The sequence below is a fragment of the Sinocyclocheilus rhinocerous genome, unplaced genomic scaffold, assembly GCF_001515625.1.
Source record: "Sinocyclocheilus rhinocerous isolate Xijiao unplaced genomic scaffold, SAMN03320098_v1.1 scaffold241, whole genome shotgun sequence".
Lineage (NCBI taxonomy): Eukaryota > Metazoa > Chordata > Actinopteri > Cypriniformes > Cyprinidae > Sinocyclocheilus > Sinocyclocheilus rhinocerous.
In genome coordinates this window covers 3,386,177-3,405,898 of record NW_015659312.1, presented here as the reverse complement: position 1 = coordinate 3,405,898, position 19,722 = coordinate 3,386,177, and the positions used below count along the sequence as shown (strand labels likewise).

Below are 19,722 nucleotides of genomic sequence, written 5' to 3'. Positions count from 1 at the left end.
GGGGAGAGAGAGAGAGAGGGGGGGAGGGGGAGAGCGAGGTTATGAAGCAGCACAGCAGTGAGGAAGGGAGGGGTAATGAGAGCGACAGAGTCCGATTGGGGCGGGCTCTCTCGTAATCAGAGCGAATACTGCAGCTCACGCTCAGATTTCCCATGCTGTTACCGGCGTGGCTCTGCAGCCCCTCTCTCTCTCTTTCTCACATGCATGCTGACATTAATGCACAAACAGTGAACACGAATCTGTATCTTTGCGCTGAGGAGGCAACATCCCATACTCGTTTTCTCTGTCCTCAGTTTACTGGCTCCTGTTTTTTAGGCAGTGCGTCAGAGGCTGTGCCACACAGATATGCCCGGTGAGACTGCACATCGGAGCGGCCCCACACAGGGCCTTTTGGACTCTGGAGACCCACAATCAGAGCTGCCAGGACCAGGTAAGCAAACACACACCTCACAGCATGATACATGAGGGACAGAGAAGGACATACGTAGAAGTACACTAAGGATGCTCGGCTGAAAGCGTGTCTAATTAATATAATTATTTGCTAAGACATTGAGCCTGAAATCAGGAACATCATCCAGCAGAGTCCTAAAAGAGCATTGTGTGCACTTAGTGGTTGTAGTACACGCATACACACACTCCTCCTTCCTGCCTTTAATTACCAGACATGACACAGCATCACTCTCAGGACCCCAAGTTACAGCATCAGTTGGAATCAAGGCTGTTTAGGACAAGTGCATAGGTGTCCATAACATGCCTGCATGAAATGACACTGATCTGATTTAAGATGTTACTTTCGGATAAGATATAGATGCTGTTTGTCTATTTGTTGAGGAAATGACACCCCTATGTTATGTACAAAAAAGAATAACATTTGTTAAGGGAATGACACCCATATTTTATGTACAAAAAGTAATAAATAACATTGTCACAAATGACAGAGTAGCTATGTATAGTTGAACTACATTTAAATGAGCTTGATTAACACAAACAGTTTTTGTTACTCCATCTTGTGCTAATGGTAGGTGGTTAAATTCTGGGCACATGGTTTGTAATGGAGTTAATTGTCTTGATGCAGTGAATGCTTATCAAACTGTCTGCTGGGATGTTTGGGACTCTTAGTGTGCTTATACAGGCTTATCACTTTTAACATTGAATAATTAGCGAAGAAAGCACAATCTGCAAAAAGGAATTTTCCAGTAAGCATACAGGCGTGTGTGTGTGTTTTAACGAGTGGAAAGATTGCCCTAAAAAAGAGAACCCTCATGTGTGACAGTTTGCTGGCACTATCTTTAGATAACTGAACTAATAAGAAGAAAGGAGACTTGGGACCGAGTGCTCGTAAATTTTGTAGTCGTCTCAGTGAACTCTGCCTCTAAATCCGATGTGTGTTGAATTGGACGTCACAAAACACGATGGCACAATAATGTTTGTGTTCAGTAATGATAAGGGTGTGGTATTGAATAGCAGTGTGGAATATGACGGCATTTTTTGCAGGCCCACCTGGCAATGATACAGTTTTGTGTATAATTTCTATTGTCAGTATTAAAATATACTTGATATTACTTTTGTGTGTCCAGAAAAGAATCCACACACTTTTGTTACAAAAACAAGGCCTTTCCATTTCCAGTTGATGTCTTTATTCACATTTCATTGTTATTGAACTGCTATTGAATATTTAAAGGCACTGTGAAAGAAGAGATGTTCTTTAATTGAATAATATGTTGGCACAGTATGAGAGCTAGATATGCTGAGTGGATGTCGGGTTTGCCTGGCCTGCTTCTATTCTGTCCCTCTCAATTACATCACACACACACACACATACCAAAGGATCAGATAGGTCTGACATTAGATGATCAGACATTTGGGGTTAATTTGTCTTTGCTGAAGGCTGCTCTATACAGCATACACCAGTTCCATACATAACCCTCTGTGACTTTCTCAGAATAAAAGCTATGAAACATGAAAGTTTTTAGCCATGAAAGTATTATCAAAGCTTTATTTGTTGACAAGTATCATATTGCAGCTGACACAACAGACCTACCATTAGGGAATCTATTGCTAAGTTAACAGGGATGTTTCATAATTTAGATTCACTTGTCTCTAAGAACAAAACCTTGTTCAGTCAGCCACTGCTTCAGAAAGTCTCATTAGCATTTGTTTTAAACCTAAACAATGCATATCTTTCTTCACCGCAATAGTTACGTCAATGAACAAAATTCGATGTTTGACGTCAATTGAAAGCAATGGAAAAGGAAAGATTTTGTAGAATGCCCCTCTTGCATCAGATATTCCTCAGGACTTGCTGTATTACACAAGTATGAAAGTGTATGGCATTTGAAACTGCATTCGGAATGGTGATGATGTCTACTCACTTCCATTGTTCCAGCTCATGTTTAACAATAAATCATAGTTTTTAGATCATCCTACCATACAAACAACAGAGGTCTGAGATTGAAGGGCAATCAAGAAAGAGGTCAGACATAACTCCATCTGTTGTTTTATTTGAGGAGGTGCCTCGAGCAGGTGTAACTTGAAGTAGGACAAAAGTGTGCAAAACTTGCACACACATGTACAAACAAAAACACACTTCTGCCTTTCCCTGTAGTGATTTTGCTCTGCAAATGACGTTTTTGATGCAACAAAGGCCCCTCTTATTTGTGAACACTCGCACACACACAGTGATCGCTTTGCATACAGCTCCAAAACAGTGCTGCCTTGTGCAGAAAACCTGTGCCCTCTGGTGACGTTTTTAGGACACAGAAGGAGAGACAAGTGGGAGGGAATAAGATTGTGATACAGAGAAGAAAATTTAGAGGGAGAGAGGATCGAAGAGTGATACACATGATGAGAAGGGAAAAGAAGACAATGGACAAAATAAGAAAAAAAACAACAAATTACTGTACAATTACTGTAAACTGTTACTGTATGAGAACTGTACTGAGAGAATTTAGGAGATTGAAGTGAGGAGTAGGAAATAATCTAATAACAACTCCATTTTGCCACAGACCTGTCAGATAATCAGTGCAGTGGGTGAAGAGCTGACAGGAACTGCTCTGTGCTAATCATGTTAGGAAAAATTTAACGCATTTAAATGCACTAAATGTCATGTGAATGTCATGCTTCTGTTTAGTGTAATGAGTTACATGACTGTCACTGGCTGTATCTCTGTTGACTATTGCAGCTATGAGAGGTGACAGGTGCTCTTCAACAATAAAGTGTTAGGTTTTTTTTTTTTTAAACCGATAATTTAGTTGTCCGAGTACATGTACTCACACATACACTTGTCTAACTATTTTGATTGTTAACTTTTCCATCCTTTTCACGTAGATACATTGTGTGTGCATGCATTGGTATTAGAAATCCAGAGAGAAAAAAAAAGAGATTTCTGCTGACACTGCTGCTTATTTTGCTCTCTTTAAAATCCATGCTGTCACTCTGAGTTTGTCGTGCAGGCAAAAAAAGATCCTTGTTTCACAAAGACGTCCAATTACTCTCTGGACATTAAAATGCTCCCCACGGGGTTGACCATTCAGGCCTCATCACACCCCCACCAAAAACCCTCACTTCTCCTGAATACAAGTACAATAGTTCAGTTATGATATCTTTTAAGTATGATCAGAGCTTGTGGAAACACTCGTACCAAATGGTTATGGTATCACAACTTGCATAAGTATGTTCTGGCATGTAATGTTATCCCATCCTACATTATACTACTTTTGGACAGTTCTGCTAATTGTCATATAAAATTGAAATTAATTTGTTCTGCTGGATTTATTGCATACAGTTCAGTTTAAAACACTTTATATAACTGCAGTTCAGATGACCTTTTGCAGTACTGTATTGAATATTTCATACAGTGACATTTCAGTGGCACTACTATTCATGTTTGGGGCAACATAGATGGATAAAAAGAGATCAGCTGGCTGATTCAATTTAAAGTCATTTTATTGGGCATTTCATAATCTTTTTCCATAAATGATTTTTATAATATACAATATTGTCAGGATGTTTTTGAGTGCTGTAAAACACCGTATAAAGATTTTCTTTGCCAAAGAAATTTTCATGCAGAAATGTGTCACCTCAATAATAAATCTATGCAGATTTTCATGTATAGAACAAAATGTAATAATTATTTTTCCTTTAATCTTTTAGATCTGTCTGGTCAAACATCCAGCTCTTCAGCCTCAACTCCAACAGACAGTGCCTCCAGTCCTTCTCCAAGCAGCCCTCCAAAACTCTCCCCAATATGTACTCCTTTTGGACCCCGCCTGATAATGGCCAAACCAACCACATCTCCTCGCCCACAGCCTGAGGGTGCAAGTTTTGAATTAGAAGGGCATTCTGGAAATATCAGCCGACCAACAGGGCGGTTTGGTAGAGTAGCCTGCAGACGAGGTCCTGTGAAAATGGAACGGATCAAAGTCCTAACTGGATCAGAAATAGAAAGTGACTTTCAAGAGCCAGAGACCATGGACTCAAGGGTGGTAATGGGGCAAGAGGCTCTGCTGAGAAACATGGACACACAAAGTGGAGTGCTGCTAGGAAAGCAGATAGGTCAAGAAACACCTAGTTCAGGACACCAGCCCTCAGAACCTTCCATGAAAAGGCACATTGGGCTAGATGAAAATGCAAAGCTAGATACTGGTCAGGTGAGTTCTACTGCAGATCAGGCTAAGAGTTTGACTTCAGTTCCAGAACAGGAGAAAAGTATAGGTCAGATACTTGAATGTCAAGTCCCAGAGTCCAAAGTGAGAGATGCCGAATTGACAGACAGCAGTAATCTTTTCCCAGACAATGAGGGAGAGCCACTGTCTTTATCTCAGGGTGAAGTGCCTTCCTTGTCATTTTCCGAGCCTCCCTATGTAGTTGACCCACAACGCATTGGTGTCCTTCCAGGACTGGATCCTGATCGCTATTATACAGCCCCTTCCACCCCCATTAAGATGGCTTACTGCTCACATCTCAAGCAACAGTGGCGCCCAGGGAGCCCAAGCCAAAGTCCAGGATCTCCAACTGATGAGTCTGATCTGTGCTCCCCTCCTACCTCTCCCTCTGGTTCCTACATGACTGCTGAGGGAGGCAGCTGGACTTCATACACCTCCAGCACCTCCCACTCATGCTCCCCAAACTTAACAGCTGAGGCAGAGTTGCAAGAAGCTCCTGCTTGCTATGTGGAGTCCCTCTCCGAGATCGGCGATGAGGTTGGAGATGATCGAACTGGTAACGAGAGGGATGCTTGTCTGGGTAAACCTGATATGCCGGAGTTGCTGCAAGATGTTGCCTGTGAAGTGGATATACTAACAAGGGACACCTGTAGTCCTCATTGGGTGATAGAACATGTTTCCACACAAGAGAGCAGCAGCAACAGGAGAAAGACAGACCGCCAGGAGGACACAGGGGTGTCTGAGGGCTCTCTGAGACCTAGAGATTTCCAGAAAGCCCCTGATGCAACTCAAACTTTTAATGATTCACATCAAAGTCTTGAAATAGATTTCAATGCCTGTTTCTTAGAGCCATCTGTGAGCCTGGATCACCCTATAATACCAGACGATAATGCATCTGCTGCACTGGTTACAGGGAGCAAAACCCCTGTCACCCACTCTCCAGAGACTGTAGACATAGAAAGAAATAGCAGTGATAGTTTATATCTTGGTTCCTCTGCTCCTCTGTTCCATGGCTATTCTAGAGAGGATGGGCTTGGGAGTGATGCAATGATTCCTGCTTCTATGTTGCCTTTCCATGGAAGCCTGATAATCCAGGCAGATTCCATGGATATAACCCTGTTCCCCACTGATGATGAGCAGGGGAATGATGTGGATGCATATGCTGCTGGAGAGGAGGAAGCCGATGTAGATGAGGATGATGATGAGGATGATGAAGATGAGTGCGATGTTGAAGATGTGGCTAATGACGAGGCACAGCAACAAGAGGCAGCTTGGAGGGTTGGAAGGGAAGTGGAAGACCCAAATGAAGATGACACCTCTGCATCTTTCCTAAATTCCCTTTCAGAGAATTCAATAAACGAAGGTGTAGATGAGTCCTTTGCTTTTCAGGATGACACAGAGGGCTCAATTGATTCCACGTCTTATAACGGGGATGAAGACGAGCATCTGTACTGCACAGAGAAGCATGCAGAACTCTCCCAACAGTTCCCTGGGCCAGATGAACCTGTGCAGTCAGTAAGCCATGCAAAACCCGAATCTTCTGGCAGTGAGAGTGAAATGGAGATATCCTCTGGATCATCTGAACTTCCACGTGTAGAACTTCAAGAGAATCTGGCAGACTGCAATGTTCATGGTGAAAGCATAATCACACAACAAATTTCAGAAACAACGTTGCTGAAGGGTGAGCTTTCAAAAGAATTGACTGCACAGATCAAAACAATGGATAAGGAAGGCAAACAGAGTACAGATCCCTCAACAGTCACTGTAACATCAAAGAAAGGACAGCAGATTGCCACAGATGATCCAACATTACCTGTTGATCAAGACAAAGTAGAACAAAATTATAGTACAATTGATTCCTGTGTGGCAGGTGCTACAGCTGCTGACATGTGCTACAAGACTAACGTAGATGATAGCCAGGAACTGGATCAGAAAAATGGAAATAGTATGGAGTTGGACACATCATTGCAGTTAGCAGAAACCACAACCAATGACCTAAATAAGGGAGTCCCCCAACTGACATACCTGGATGACTGCAGCCCCACAAACATTCCAGTTTGTGCCTATCCTGAACTGTGTGAGGTGTCAGATAATTTAACATCAACTGATGTTTTACCATTTGAACGTTCCATGAATCAAGATAATCTGACAGAGAATCAACCTGGCAATGATGATGTAAACCATACCTCTCAAAATATGTCCTGCTCCACATACAGCAGACTTGTCATTTCGCCAAAGAAAGAGAACTCTGAGAGCTATATGACAGAAAGGGAACTTTACTCTGAGAGTTGGACACCAAGGGACCCCTTGTCTTTAGGTGAATGCTGTGACTTTGAGGCTGAAAATCTACTCATGTGTGAGATAGCTAGATCAGTGCACAGTAAAGGTTTGCCTGTCTCTGATAACATTGCCACTGGAGAAGACATCATGGGTGATGATGAGGACAACAACCGATATTGTGACCTCCAAGAGAAAATGACAGACATTGATGTTGGTGTGGTTGAGTCAAACATTGCCAGCTGGAGATCGATTCAAGATCTTTCAGAGGCAGGAGGGGGTGAGGATGATGCAAATAACCTTCAAAATCCAGAGAGCAATCCGCTCATAGATTGCAGTTCAGATAAGGGTCTGGTGCCATTGTGGAATGATCCAGAAAAAACTTGCACACCCTTAATCCTGAGTGCTCCATCAGAACTTGCATTGAATATGCTTTCAGATGATGCGAAAGATGTGAAAGATCAAACTCCAAATACAGACTTCAACATTCCAGAAGATTTATCTTCAGACACATTAAGTAAGGAAAGTGATGAAATAACTTCTGAACGGCCTCAGGATCTGGAATCTTGTCACGAACCTGATAATGTCACATTAACAGCAACCATTTCCCCAGAACACGCTGATCTTTGTGGATCTTCTTCAAAAACAGTCATTTCTAACCAATCAGATAATCTTGGTCCAGTTTCAAATCAGGGTCATTCAAATTCTCAACAAATTACCCTAACAAACACTGACTCTGTCTTGGAAAACAAGCTCACATTCAACTTGCAAGGAGGATCGTTTGGCACCTTCACATTCAGAAAGAAACCAACTGATATAAAGATTGTTGACCCCTCAGAAGCAACAATTCCCCAACAGAGTTCTGTCTCACATAAAGAGACATCAAACTCCTATGATGTGGCTTCAAATGAGGATCACATCAAAAATGAAACGGTAACAGATGAAGCTAAAACCACTGAGAGACAACATCTTGAACAAGAGACTACAACTGACGCTCAGGATCAGGAGACCGATAAATCTGACTCACATGAGAAGGGAAAAGAGGGATTGAAAACATGTCAAAAGAGAGAGGAACAAGATTTTACAGCGAATGTTTCATTTCTGGAGCAGAACAAAAATCTTGATGGTGATTCACATAAATCAGGTCTTTCCCAAGCTGACAGTGATGAGGCAACACCAAAAACAGCACAGATTGCTAATTCAGGTCATGCCACAAAACCAAAGGTAATTGATGCCCTTAAAACCAACATTGCAGATTTAGCCTCAATGGAAAATGAAAAGATCCAGTGCCAAGGAAAGGAAATGGAGACTACAGGTAATCAAGCTCCACATTTTGATATATTTTCAATGAGAGAGGAATTTGGTGAAACTCAGCAGAAAGATGATGTCTCTATAACAGAGAACACTGAACTTAACCAAACACCAGAACAATCAATGTTTCACTCCCCTGACCCTAGCTTTATTGAGCCAAAAGAGTCTGTTCATACAGAGCCAGTGGTTGTAACTTGTCTAGCAGACCTTACAAGGCCAGATGGGCAGAAAGAACTTTCAGACAGTTCTTTGAGCAGAGTAAGTTTGACAGAAAGCACAAGAGACATCAATGACAATCACGTAGGGGGCAGTTCATCCCTCAGGGTGGACAGCTCAGACCAAGACAGAGTCTCTCCAGCATGTTCATCCACTGTTGTCCAGGAGAAGGATCTCTCTACCCCCATTCAGGAGTCACAGCCCATCCATGACATCTCCCAAACATCTGCTGCTTTCTCACATATTCAGCCAGCTCCTGACAGCAAACCCAGCCAACCTGGCTATCAAAGGCCCCTTCAGACTCCTGAAATAAGCAGTATGGAATCAGCAGCATGGGAAACAGAGGACCAGCAAACACCAACTTTATTTCCTATTCAAGACACATATGATCATGAAACTGAGAGAACAGTCATGACAGCAAAACCATGCAGACATGAGAAACCTCCAGGTAAGCTATTGGTTGTTTGTTTCTTTGTTTAGTTTGTTTCATCCTAGGAATCACTAGTATTTAACTATATACATGTTATGTGTTTTTCTTGAGTAGTATGCAAGGGACACCGAACAGAACAGTCCCAGTCCACAACATCCACTGGACAAACAGACAGTACCCATGTCCAAAGAACACTGAATCAGTCAGATGAAAGAGAGATGCTCCCCTGCATCAGTCCACGACCAGACTCCTTGGTAAAAACTCAGCAAAAGCAAGCTGAGCGACTGAGTATAGAGCGAGACGTGTGCCCAATTAGCTACCGATCAAAAGGCCCAGAGGATGTGGATATCCCCTTCAAAAACAATAGTATGTTTATCATCTGTTTTAGCCATAAGGCATCAGCATCTTTCTCAAGTACCTCTTTTATGGCCTCTATTGCAAAGCAAAGCAATTCATTATTTTTTTCTTTCTTTCTTTTAGTAGGTTCAGGTAATGAAACAGACAGTGATGGTTCAGTACCTGAGCTAGAGGAACCCAGTGGGACATTGCTGAGACCCTCAAATCCACAGGTGGGCTGTAGATTCATTAGCAATCTTCAAAACTGCTTTACAGATGTAACTCACAGACCAATAATAATTCTTGGCTGAACTAAGTTCTATCATGACAACTCTCGGGAGATTTTAGCATGGTAATGGAAATGACAGTGTTAATGTATTTGGTCTTGGAATAGATCTGCAATGCTGCTGCTGCTGCTGAATTGTTGCTGCTGTTGGTTATTGCTGTATTTGTAGATTATTGCTGCTGTAAGCAAGTACAGGAACTTGCTACTGCCAATACATATGTCGATATGGTGCCGTGAGTATTTAATACATACTGCTGCTGCACAAATAGCTTATAAAATAACCTGTAGCAGATCTATACAGGTGAAGCTGGGGAAGGTGCAGGGTTTCAGAGGAACTCTGAAAACGCGCTGCAATGCTCAAGCGAATGCTAACCAGCCATTTAAATGTAAAGCAGCAAGCTCATTGGCTGTGTATGCAACATGAACCAGTCAGCTTGTGACAAGCCGTTTAATGCTAAGAATATCATCAGTTTATGTTAAGGACTCATCAGCCTGCGCAATCTAGTTTCATGGCAGAACTTGGTATTTAAATTAAACTGTGATTTCTACTCAAACTGTGTGTGTGTAACAGAAAAGTACCTGAATTGAGTAAAACTCAACATTATATGTCAAACTATCCCAGTTGAGTATCTTACAATTAACTACTAGTTCGTATAACAGTAGCGCATGTTAGCATACTAATGTTACTTTGTTTTAACCATATGTCATGTAAAGTGTTGGTAAAAAAACACATGGAACACATGCTTTACACTTAATTACAATCAGCTAGTGGAACTGGACAGCTAGTGTAAATGTTGAAATTAAGTAAATTGAACAAGCAGCAAAAAAAACTATTTTGAGTGCAGCATAGAACATTATTCAAAGGCATTAGCAAAGATATACTTGCATGCAACATTCTTAAAAAAAACAATTTTTGCACTTTTGAATCTAGTTGAGTCTACTGTATGAACAATGTTAGGTCCTACTATGCTCTCTTCATACATCATATCTTCTTTTTTTCATAGTTATCACACTCTCCTGCTGATGAGTCAGTGAGCAGAGCCAAACAGAGTCGAAGTGAGAAAAAAGCACGAAAGGTGGGACTGCACATCCAGTTTCATGCAGTTTTAAGACTCACTATATTGTTCACAAATTCCCTGACCTACTCTCTTTTCCTCCATGTGGTTGTTATCATTACAAGGCGATGTCAAAGCTCGGGCTGAAACAGATCCATGGAGTGACACGCATCACCATTCGGAAATCCAAGAATATTCTCTTTGTTATTACACGTCCAGATGTGTTCAAAAGCCCTGCCTCAGATATTTACATAGTCTTTGGAGAGGCCAAGGTTGGTATTTTCCCATAATTTTTTTTCTTATTCCATATGCAAGGATATCTTCCAAAATTTGGCTGCAGTGGCACAGATTTCCAATTGCAAGATGAATATTTAAAGTCCCCATGAAATCAAAATTAAAGCTTTGTCCACAGAATTAGTATTTTCTGTTCAGTGAATGGCACGTAGTGCACTATATAGGGGACAGGGAACGATTGTGTAAACAGTGTAAATATGCTTTCCATTGAGGAAAAATAGAAGTCTGGTTTCGCGTGCTTAAAATGACGTCAACACATAGAGTAACGCTGCGTGTTTCTAAGCATTTCAGGGGACCTTTAAATGTTTATATCTTGATCTGTGTTTGTCTTCATCTGTGCATTCTGTCTGTCTCTTCTTCTCTTTGTAAGATTGAAGACCTGTCACAGCAGGTACACAAGGCAGCGGCAGAGAAATTTAAGGTTCCTCTTGACCCCTCACCTCTCCCATCAGACATCACACCAAGCCTGACCATAAAAGAAGAGAGCGAGGAAGAAGAGGAGGTATAAATCTTTCATTTCCTCCATTAAAAGGATAGTTCACCAAAAAAAAAGAACATTCTGGCATTTACTCAGCTTCATCTCGTTCCAAACCTTTATGACTTTCTTTTTTCTGTGGAAAAAATAATGTCAGTAAATAACGACAAAATTAATGACAACATTTTGGATGGCCTTTTCCTTTTAATAATATGCTTGCATGAATGAAGCAGCTGAATTAATATGAACCATATTCTCTTCGCTGTTTGTAAGCTGGATGAGGGCGGGCTGGAGCAGAGAGATATCGAGTTGGTGATGGCACAGGCCAATGTGTCTCGAGCTAAAGCAGTCCGTGCACTGCGCCACAACAAGAATGACATCGTCAATGCCATTATGGTGAGAGATTGCTTTTATATTAGCCATTCAGCATTTGTACATCCAGTGCAGGGCTCGCAAAATTTCAAAATCCCTGGTAGCCCTTCGGGCAGGTACTCTTCAGATTTTGGTAGCCCGAAAATTTATTTAACTAGCCCAAATTTTTTTTTTTTTTTAATATAGAAAATCAGATAGGAGTTTAAATGTAAATCAAAAATATTTTCAATACACAAATATCAACAAATACGAAGGAAGGAATTTTATTTCACTATTTACAGGGTATCTGCAGAATTTTTAAAAATAAATTTAAGGCAATTTATGACCCGTTTTAAGAGCTGCACAAGTACAATGAACCGTATCAGTGGGGTTGAATAATGTCTATGGTAACATACAGTATTGAGCCATAAAATTACATGATTTACAGTTCAGATACAGGTTTACACAAAAACAAAAATCATATACAACAGCATTTCAGCCTTTAGACCAGGGGTTTTCAAACTGGGGTCCAGGGTCCCCGCAAAGCCAGGGGGGTCCGCAAAATAATTTGCTATACCGTATTTTCCGGATTACAACTCGCGTTTTTTTATCTTCTGAAATGTGCTATGATTTACGTATATTCGAAAGTGACTTATATAGGCTAATCGAGGAATTATAGGTCAAATGAAATTAAAATGCCAACGACACGTTTCTGAGGACAGTCGGTTCCCTTCAGATACATTCAAATAAAGACATCCCAGCGGGTTTTGACTTGAAACGTGCAGCACTCATATTTATTCAATGACATCATGCCTTTTGAAGTTTAATCCAGCGCGGCTCTTGTCTTTCCGTCCCCAACTGTAAGACCTCTTGAAATTATAAGACATTTCTTATACCATTTAACGTATTTAAAACTTTTTATGGCCTTAAGTTTGATACAACTCACGTTAGGAGTTTTTAAGGACCCGTGGGAGATCTGTATTTAAGATAGCCCGTCGGGCAGAGTGGTGATACATTTTGGTAGCCCGACTGGAAAACACAATAGCCCCGGGACCTCGGGCTAGCGATTTTGCGAGCCCTGCAGCAGTGTAATGCTTAATTTTACACTAGATTGCCTCCAATTCAAAATCCCATAAAACGGCACTATAATAGATTCCCTCTTATAACAGGACCTCCCATAAGCAAACAAACTAACCCAACCCCTATTTTTGACATTTTTAACTGTGAACACATAATTTAGTCCCTTCATTTAGTTTTTTCTGTATCAGTGATTACTGTTTTTCAAAGTGTTACTATATTTGTGAGAGCATTTTGAGTCATCTGGTCCCTGCAAATGCAACAATAATTCAAAAACATGAGCAAACCTTTTAATTGCTATTGATCTTTTGTTTTTTTTTGTCTATTCTCAGGAGCTGACCATGTAAAAGAGGAAAATACTTCTTCCCCGCCCCTTGTGTGTTTTCTTCCCCAAGTAATGCTGCTATATTGCACCGCCCAAACTCCTGCTGAAATAAATCTGTTACAACCAGAGCTGTTCGTTTCCCAACATTATCTACGAATCATATAAATGCACCTTACAAACAAAAATGTATCGTTATACATTTTGAACAAACTTTTAATATTGCCTTAATGGCTCAGATGGTAGATCAGAAGATTGTAGAAATAAAAGCTTATATCCTCAAAGCTGATGGTTTGAATCTGACCTGAAGTTGTTTTTTTAGAACTTTCCCCTGGGGTATGTGTGTATTTATCTTTTCTTGAATGCAGAAATAGTGCACATGGCACGAAAATTGCACTTACATTGGTTACAGAAGCATGTTTTTAGCATGTTGTAATTGAGCAAATTATATGGATTGTGCACAATTGTGCAACTACAAATCAGAGATAATATTTTTACTCCATTTTGAATGCAAACATGACATCAGCTAGACTATTTGAACAGTCGATTTTAATCCACATCAATATACAAAAACAAAAAGATGACCAAAGTAACAATGATGAATTATCAGTCTATGATATAAAGGGATGAACATTAACAAAACTTTTTTTCTGCAACATCTCATGCATTTAAATGTCCTGTGGAGTCACACACTTCTTTTCGCATTCAGCATGAAAACTGCATCCCAAAGAAATCTCCACATTAGATTTTAGTGCAGTGGAGGTACGTGATTATATCTGTGTCTGCTTCATTCATGAAAAATCATTTCTAATACTGTTATGCTGACATCACCCATGCACACACAGGTACACAATGACCTTACCACTATGAGACTTTAGTTTTATGGAAAAGTTAACTATATAACCAGCATTAGCTTCAACGTTTTAGTTTAATGTAAGCCTCTTTATATTCACGTTAATAAAAGCCTGAAAATGTAAAGATAGAAGCTCTTTATTCAAGTATGATCTGTGTATTAAAGCCAACCATCGCTGCGTTTGGTCCTCCAGGTAAAAGTCTCTCCAATTTCAGCTGTTCCCCATCCTCTTTCAGTTCCCCTCCCTACCTTCGTTCTCACTGTGTCCAGATATATTTGGATCAGCTTTTAGGGGGCAGGACATTGGCCTGGAAGTGGCCCTGATTGGTAATGTTGCCGGCAGGGAAATAACGTGCCACTACGAAGGTAGAACCATCTGAGGCCACAGCTTTACCCACACCAAGTTCCTTTGAGCTTTTCCACACCATTGCAGTGAAGTGACCTAGAACAAAACAATGATTCTTACATTAATTGGTGTGTATTGTAGTGAGGAATAGGATGTCCGTGTGGCTGTCACAAAGTATGTATGCATGTTTGCCTCACATAAACCATGTGGTGCTTGTGTTAGTGCTAAGTTAAATATTTATATGCTGAGAGACATCAGTGGAAACATTTGAGTGGTATAAGAGACTCGAGTACATTTTATGCATTTGGCAGATGCTTATCCAAAGCTAATTGCTGGTGATTACATCACTTTGTGTTTACTCTGGGAATCAAACCCACAGTTTTGATGTTGACAACACCATATGCTTACAGGAACACCCATTCCTAAATGCCAAACCACATATTTACAGGTTTAGAGTCAGTATAGACATTATCCACAATCTATATAGTCGCTTCAGAAGATTTTGAATCAACTGCTGTAGAATTGTGATTCCTTCAAATGTGTTCTGCCCTCTTGAGGTGGTGGGTAGTATTACTCATTTCCTGCAGGCTGAAGCTGACAACAGGCCAGGTGAATAAAAGCTGAGGGGGTGAGTTAACAGCTGTAAGTCAGACATCACACTGTAAGAGACTTCTCATAGCTGACTTTCATGGGGGATTTCCTGTGCCTGGGAGGGCTTTGGAAAGCTTCATTCCAATAGGATGAGTCACATTTAACAAATTTAAAAAAAATATTGAAGAATATTGTATTACACTGTCTGGGCCAAACTTATCTGCTGTATGGGTTTGTATTATATTTGGTTATAAAACAGGAGTTATGAATATAAAAAAAGGGTGCTCAATCCCGTTAATGGAAATCAACATGCCTGCAAAGTTTAGTCCAATGCAAAATGATTTCGGATGACACAAGAGGACACAATGTCACTCACTAGTGCTTCTGTTTTAAGTAAATATTAAAATGATGAGGTTAATAAAAAGTGTTAACATTCTCTGCTAAAAAAACTTCTTAAACCAGGTATTCTGGTCTTAGTCATTTGACTGATTTTAGAGGGGTTTTGGGCAGTGTTTAGTTGGTCAGGCTGTATGGAATGGGAGTGAATGAAGTACAAAGTCTAGCATTAATGCACAGAAGGACCTTAAGATGCTGGTTCAGATGTGTTTGATAAGAGCTGGAAGTAAACTTTGCAGGTAAGTAGATCTCAAGGAGTGCCACTGCTGTAAATACTCTTACCAGTTGCAGAGGAGAATCCTGGCTGGTTGAAGTTGTACTGGTTCACTTCATTATACCAGCGATCAGACACATCTTTACCTGTTGGCACATGCACACAAACATACACAGATTCTCATGTGAAATGGACAGGCCCCAAAAATTCAGTAATTATGAAGTTCAAGTTCAAATAATCCTAAATTCCTTATTTTGTAGAATGTTTGTTTGAACATTTTTGAAATCTGGTTTAATTACAATATTATAGTAAATCCAGCTGGAGATTCCAAGGTACAACTTAAAGCTTTATATGACCCACTATACATTTAGTGACATTTTACACATCGCCCCAGACTGTCCAGACATTCCAATCTACTTAGTAATCAGCTTTAGACTGAATATGGAGGTAGTCGGTTCATAATTATTCCCAGCTGTTGCAAAGAGGAGAGGACGGCAGTCTGCACTCACATCCATGTAAATAGATTTCAGATGGTCATTTTGAAACAGAAGAAGAGGATTCATACCTGATTGATCATAAGATGCCCATGCTAAATTTTCTCCACAGTTTCCTCTACTAGACTCAGCACTATGCTTCAGAATCCTGGTGCTAGCAAGGCTCTCAGCATATCTACAAGACACATGAGTTCAGCTTAATTGAAGAGCATTAAACTGTAGTAACGATGCAGAACAAGCATATGAAAGAAATGATCTCACCGTGCTGCTTCACGGCTCAGTTTACTGCTGAGTTTTAAAGGTGGGGCTTGATGTTTTCTCCTGTACTCATTATGAGTCTTCATTACCTCCTCACAAAAAAGCCTGGAGGCTGCAAAGTCAACAGGGAATCAATAGCAAGAGATTAGAAAGCTCTGCAATTTTTTTACTCTTTGCTAAACTCAACAAACATACAGCATAAAATATGTATCACTTAAGGCTAGTACTAGCTTGAGAACAGAGACGTACAAACCAGGGCCCTTGATGTCCTTTCATTTGGCCCACCAAAAAATAGGAAAAAACAAGCCATTGAAGCATATCTTAATTTCAAGCCATTTTTGTTTCGTTTTGCTTTGAAATGTAGAGAATATAACTGGATTTGATTATTTTTAATGTGCATTTTAACATAGTGTAGTTGGTTGTACAGTAATGCAACATTTACACAGCCCTCAATCACGTTTGGTCCTTTGTGTTAGAATAAAATGTTGAAAGGTTTTCAGTATTTTTTGGATAACAACATTTCAAAATGTATTTCTGCTAAAAATTTAAAATAAATAATAATTACATTTAACTGTTTTAAACAAACAATCATTTATATATAATATATTTTATTACTTTTGAAAAATAATAGATTTTTTATAAAGAACACTGAACATTCAAAAACTTTTAGACTGGACAAATGTTGCCAAACAGTTGTGCTTGCCACTCTTGCTGAGGCATAAATCCAACTACATGATGCTATCACTCAAACAAAGCAAGGATTGAGTAGCTAGCAATCCCCAGCAGACACATACAGCGTGATAAAGCTGGCATATACTCAACCTGTGCTGACAAAACTTCATTCAACAGCAGAGGATGGTAGTGACAGAGACTGAAGAAAATATATATTTGACAACATCATAAATGCTAAAGCAAGACAGGGATTTGGAAGTGAATTGTGCACTTACCTGACTTCCCCATGGTAAGAAGACTACTCTAAGCGAAGCAGTTCCCTCACTGTCACAGTTCCTGGCAGCTTTTACAATGCTTCACTCTTCTCTCTTGTGTTTTTCCAGTTTAACCAAGTAGCATCTAGCTTTTCATCCTCTGGTAGCCACACACTGAAACATCTTACAAGCAAGATTCAGTTGAGTCCATTTTAGCATTCCCTACAAATGTATGCTCTCTTCTTTCTCTTTCCTCCTCACCACACCTTCTTCCCTTTCTTTCTCACACTTTGTACAGGGCAAAGGAGATTCTCCAGTCAGGGCTGTGATGATGACATCATCTGTATGAGCCAAGTGGCCTTATATGGTGTTGGCATTGCTGCTTTCAGCTGGAAGCATTGAGCTGAAACCACACACTTGAGTTAAACTAAATACAAACCGACAGAATGAATGTGCCCTACAAACGTATAAATTATACATAACAAAATTATACATAATTTTCTCTAATGTCTCTAATGACAATCTCTTTCTACTGAGAGTGTGCCACTGACCTCGATGCAGTTGCTCAAGGCATTTCTGTTGTTATCATTATTATCTCTATTTAAAGAAACATGAAAATAAAAAAGGGGTTTGGACATTGTGCCAAAATAATGTGAGTGTGGATGTATGAATCTTGCTTACCTACCAGATAAACACTAGAAAGCCTGCTACTGTGGTATAGTCATATTTACTGGATTAGCAACAGACCAACTAGACATCAAGTAACATCACTGATCAATGTTAATTCAGATCAGATTCAAAACAGTTTAAGTGATCCGATTCAAACAGGTAAAGAGATTTTAGTGCAATTAGACATTAGTTTTAAGTATATTAGACTAAAATATGACATAAAAAAAACAATACACATTAAAAAAAGATATTTAAATGAAAAACAATTACAGTTAAAAATCTAAGTAATAATGACAGAAATTATCAGCAAGGTTTTAGTGAAGATGTGACAAAGCAATATAACCAGCTAGCCAACATAGACCTCTGGTGGAGAGAATTAAAAGTACTTTTTATTTTGAATAGTTTGTACAAAATATCTCAGTAGCTCATGGTAAAGGTTGTAAATACAATGTGAACATACATGTCAAACAGAAAAGTTAATTATATTTTAAAAAGCTTATTAAAGCATTATCTTGGCATCTGCATGAATGCTAAAATGTGATACATTCTTCACTTAATTATGATGATCAGTGCAAAGACGCATTAATAATTAATCAAACAAGCCAAAAACAGTAGGCTGCAACTAGATAATTGTTGCATAAGTTTGCATCATCAGCCTCAGATTGTTATTGCCAAGTTTACAATAGATATGAAATTTAAAAATGTATAAATGTCTTAAAAGTTTCAAATTGATTGAAAAAATATGGCACTGAAAAAAATTTTTTTTTTAAGTAAGGTTTTGTATTTTTATTATGACATCTGAGCACCTAACCTATTTACTGAAGGCAAGTGGTAAAAACTAGCATGCATATGCAATTCCTTGTGAATGTAATATCTACATGGTCTGTGGTTTCAATCTAGCCTATTTTGGCCTTAAGATCAGCTATATGCTCAGGCTTGTGTAAACTCAGTGGAGTCTCAGGGGGTCTCAGAAGATAAGGTTTAGTCACATTGCACACACATTCACACTTTTTAACAGCCTGTCCTGGTCTACATGCAACACCCACCCTGGCTCCATGTGGAAAGCTACACACACATGATCCCACACATAATATTCATCTCTGTAATGAAGACTCAAAGCTGTTCACCTCAAATTTATGATTATATGTTTCAAAGTGGGATTGACAGCGCCACCATATGGCCCCATCAGAGTACCCACAAACACCATCACAATGTTTTAGAAGCTGAGGACAATGGTCATAAATTGCCACGTAACAAGGGTACACTACAACCATATATTGAATTTGTTTGTTGTCTCTCTACTGGAGTTCTGCTCACTGCATTAAAATGATAAGCAGCTTCCAGCCAGGATGTTCCCGCCTTCTGGTTTAAAGTAATCAACCATGAACCTATAAAACTATAAAACTGTAAACCGTTGATCAAGATTAATCATGATGACCAGTCCTTATAAGCCTAGCATATTGTACTGTCCTTCACAATCTTGTTAACTTCATTGTCAAATACTTCCATGGTGCAGAGTACAGTAATTGGGAGAAAAAACGGCACTCTTCCTGTGATATTGATTAACTATATGAATTAATATAACTATATGAATATATACATTTTATGCCCCCTTATCTTGAATTATGTGATCATTCTTAATGCATATTAATAAACTGAATCATGCACTAAAGCCTGTGTTGGTCTACTCTAACCAGACTTCATCACGTTGCGTATGCGTGCCTCTGTAGGTGTGTTTTGTTTGTTTTTTGCAATATACTCGATAATGTCATGATGTCTCACGAGTTCAGTATTTGCGCTAAACCTGCGCAGATTTGGCTTGCATGAAATTCCCCAAGAAATGAATGAGTGAACATAACTTACGAAAAGTAACCCGCCAAA

At 39.6% G+C, this 19,722-nt stretch overlaps 2 protein-coding genes across 2 annotated transcripts; one reads left to right on the top strand and one right to left on the bottom strand.

Annotated features, from left to right (window-relative positions):
- Positions 1-96: 96 nt before the first annotated feature.
- LOC107723474 (uncharacterized) lies at positions 97-13,429 on the top strand. The gene is made up of 9 exons (XM_016532112.1): positions 97-430; positions 4,153-8,916; positions 9,013-9,264; positions 9,379-9,467; positions 10,525-10,596; positions 10,701-10,847; positions 11,240-11,371; positions 11,618-11,740; positions 13,105-13,429. The coding sequence occupies exons 1-9, from the start codon at positions 346-348 to the stop codon at positions 13,117-13,119; spliced, it is 5,679 nt and encodes a 1,892-aa protein (XP_016387598.1). The 5' UTR covers positions 97-345; the 3' UTR covers positions 13,120-13,429.
- A 652-nt stretch (positions 13,430-14,081) lies between these two features.
- Positions 14,082-17,574, bottom strand: LOC107723475 (Golgi-associated plant pathogenesis-related protein 1-like). The gene is made up of 5 exons (XM_016532113.1): positions 17,194-17,574; positions 16,250-16,358; positions 16,060-16,163; positions 15,563-15,640; positions 14,082-14,389 (listed from the first exon to the last, which is right to left on the bottom strand). The coding sequence occupies exons 1-5, from the start codon at positions 17,204-17,206 to the stop codon at positions 14,229-14,231; spliced, it is 465 nt and encodes a 154-aa protein (XP_016387599.1). The 5' UTR covers positions 17,207-17,574; the 3' UTR covers positions 14,082-14,228.
- Between the last annotated feature and the right edge of the window lie 2,148 nt (positions 17,575-19,722).

What these genes read in the sequence shown, in the direction of transcription:
- LOC107723474 (XM_016532112.1), top strand. Translation starts at nt 346, where the DNA reads ATGCCCGGTGAGACTGCACATCGGAGCGGCCCCACACAGGGCCTTTTG. An exon ending in TATCCCCTTCAAAAACAATA is followed by an intron (nt 9,265 to 9,378) that starts GTATGTTTATCA and finishes TCTTTCTTTTAG; the next exon opens with TAGGTTCAGGTAATGAAACA. An exon ending in GTGAGAAAAAAGCACGAAAG is followed by an intron (nt 10,597 to 10,700) that starts GTGGGACTGCAC and finishes TATCATTACAAG; the next exon opens with GCGATGTCAAAGCTCGGGCT.
- LOC107723475 (XM_016532113.1), bottom strand. An exon ending in CTGAGCCGTGAAGCAGCACG is followed by an intron (nt 16,164 to 16,249) that starts GTGAGATCATTT and finishes TGTGTCTTGTAG; the next exon opens with ATATGCTGAGAGCCTTGCTA. An exon ending in AGGATTCTCCTCTGCAACTG is followed by an intron (nt 14,390 to 15,562) that starts GTAAGAGTATTT and finishes GTTTTGTTCTAG; the next exon opens with GTCACTTCACTGCAATGGTG.